The sequence below is a fragment of the Cyprinodon variegatus genome, unplaced genomic scaffold (genome assembly GCF_000732505.1).
Source record: "Cyprinodon variegatus isolate N-32 unplaced genomic scaffold, C_variegatus-1.0 Scaffold733, whole genome shotgun sequence".
Taxonomy (NCBI): domain Eukaryota; kingdom Metazoa; phylum Chordata; class Actinopteri; order Cyprinodontiformes; family Cyprinodontidae; genus Cyprinodon; species Cyprinodon variegatus.
Window position 1 is genome coordinate 424,742 of NW_015151186.1, and position 2,587 is coordinate 427,328.

General features: G+C 43.7%; 1 protein-coding gene across 1 annotated transcript in view; it reads right to left on the bottom strand.

The window, feature by feature from the left end:
- LOC107097922 (ubiquitin carboxyl-terminal hydrolase 34-like) overlaps positions 1-1,862 on the bottom strand; it is a 23,137-nt gene extending 21,275 nt beyond the window's left edge. The window contains exons 1-5 of the mRNA XM_015395275.1: positions 1,755-1,862; positions 1,557-1,651; positions 1,136-1,440; positions 700-863; positions 553-618 (exon numbers count right to left, since the gene is read on the bottom strand). Coding sequence (XP_015250761.1) covers positions 553-618; positions 700-863; positions 1,136-1,440; positions 1,557-1,618 — 597 coding nt within the window. The 5' untranslated portion in view covers positions 1,619-1,651; positions 1,755-1,862. The remainder of the gene's footprint in view (positions 1-552; positions 619-699; positions 864-1,135; positions 1,441-1,556; positions 1,652-1,754) is intronic.
- Between the last annotated feature and the right edge of the window lie 725 nt (positions 1,863-2,587).

Genomic DNA, 2,587 nt, shown 5'->3' on the forward strand with positions numbered 1-2,587 from the left:
TTCGTGCTTCGCATGTGCGACTCCACTGCCTTAATTCCCATCGTTCTGAGCTTGAATGACTTCTTGCATAAATCCACTGAGCCTCATGTATGTTCCCTGGTTTCAGCCACGCAGAAAACTCTTGGCTGGAGACAATTTTGGTTCCATTTACACTTGCTCATATTTTTAAGACAAAAAATTATTGGCGTATATCCCAAATGTCCCAGCAGCAACAACGCTTTTATTGGTTCCGCTATCGGGACGGAACCAATAATGGCGAGCCGTTATTTTTTTTTTAAATAAAAAAAATTGTCAATTTTAACGTTTTATTTAGATTACAAAATAAATCGTAACAAAAATAATCATATTTATGATGTTTTAGAAATTAAGACCTACGAAAGACTGATTTAAGACATTTTAATATCAATTAAGGCCTTAGTTTTATTTTCAAGAATTCAATGCCTTTTAAGACTTTTTAAGGACCCGCGGGAACCCTGCATTAGAAATGAGGCTTTAATCTAAAGAAACCTGGTAGTATTTTTAATAGACCAGCCTTGCTGGTTGAAATCTTACCATGAGATAGGTGAACATCTTCTGCAGCTCCAGCAGCGTGGTCTTGTGTTTGATCTCCTCAGAGTACTGCACACATTAAATAATCTCTGTTAGGAACTGAACTGTTTCTGAGCCCGTCCTCTTGCCGTCTGACCTGTGGGTTCTGACCTTTGCGGTGAAGACGGCTTGGCGGGCCTCGGGGATCATGTACAGCTGCTGGATTGTTGACGCCATGTAGCAGGTCGCTCCAAGGTTTGTAAGTCCAACGAAGCGGCACTCTGCCCGAACGTCGTCGTGGGGCCAGTAGTCCCACTTATACGGGGCGTGAGAAGCTGGAAGGAAACACCAGAAATCACTGATCGCACCTTTAGTCACTTGGAGGCTGATCTTTCATAGAATAATGTTCCCGTCTGTCCAGCATAAGTCCCACATGAGGGGAAGCATCTATTGGAGGCAGACGGATCTCACTATAGCAAAGCTCAAATTGAGTCAGATCATCGTCTTCAAGGACTGCTGACACAGAGTGTAGCTTGCAGGCATTAAAAAGTACGTAGTTCTGACATGAAATGACTTGTTAGCACCCAGAGGAACCAAACATTCTTACACTGCATGTGCTGCGACATCACCCAGTTGTGGAGCAGCCGGTAATTCTCCACCGAGCCCTTCACCATCTCCACCAGCAGGTCATAGGCGGCCGCTCTGGCAGAGTGAGACTTGCATTTGGGCTGAGCGCGATCAGCCAGGCTGGGCAGGAGGAAGAGCAGGTTGTAGACGTCCCGAAGAAACTCCTGGCCTTCGCGAGAGAACTTAAACGGAGGCTTGTGCTTGAGAACACTGGTGGCGAGACGCAGCAGCCCCGTCAGCCCGTCGTCCTCTATGTTCCCGTCCTGCTGATCCAGGATCTCTCGGCTGGGTGTGAGAGAAAGTTCACCACATCAGTTTGCTCTACAGAACCACAACAAGTTAATGTATCTGCATAGGATCCATGACTGAAGCCGGCCAATGTTCATCTCTGTCTATCTGACCTCCTTATGCAGTCGGCAAGGTGCCGGGCAAGAGCGTCCAGGTCCAGGAGGGTGGTCTGCATCGAGCCGGTCAGCGACAGAGAGGGAGAGACCTTCTGTGAGTTCAAACAGACCAATTCTAGCAGCAGCTCAATGCAAAACCAGGAGGATGAAACAGAGAGTTCAACAAAAAGTTTCTGATCATTAGGAGGGTCTCACCTGGCTGGCATCTTTCACATGGATGTTATCGATGAGTTTGCAGAGCAGCCAGAAGTACTCCTTACAGCCGGTCCGTAACAGAGGCTCCTCTTCATAATCCTCCACCTGCAGAGGAAGTAAAGTTTACCAACCATTCAGTCTAATCCAATCTACCAGAATGGGACCAACTAGCTAGACTAGTCCTGGTCGTATGCTCCACTTCACCTGCCTCTGCTCTAAAATCCAATCTTTTGTTTTAAATAGTAAAGGTGGATGCCAACTATGACACTTTAACAAAAAAGTGGTCACAAAAGGACGAAGCCAAAGACAGTCTAAATAAGGTCAGAGGAATGATTTAAAGGAAAACATATCTAGGTAGTGTAGCTGCCATCGAAGTCAGTATAAATAAATTAATAAATAATAGATTAATAAATATTTAAGTTAAAAATATAGAGCTCATAAATACATTTCTAGTAATAAAGGTTGAATATTAAAAGCATAATTTCATGTGTTTCTTGAATATTGTTTTTTTGATGCGGGGGAATGAGTCTAAATTACTTAATAACGTGGTTCTAAAACAAACTATCAGGCAGACGCCTCACTGTTTCCTCTGCCTAAGCCACCAGTGATAAGGACACTGGATAAACTACATAGTAAAGGACTGAAGATTCTCATTTTCTCGCAAGGGAAAACGGGGAATGAGGTACATTTTTGTTTAATTTACTGTTTACTTTGTTTGACCGTTAAGATGTAACTCGAAGAATTTCTGTTGAGTCTAGGGCTGCAACAACGAATCGATAAAATCGATAAAAATCGACTTTTAAAAGCGTTGGCAACGAATTTCATCATCGATT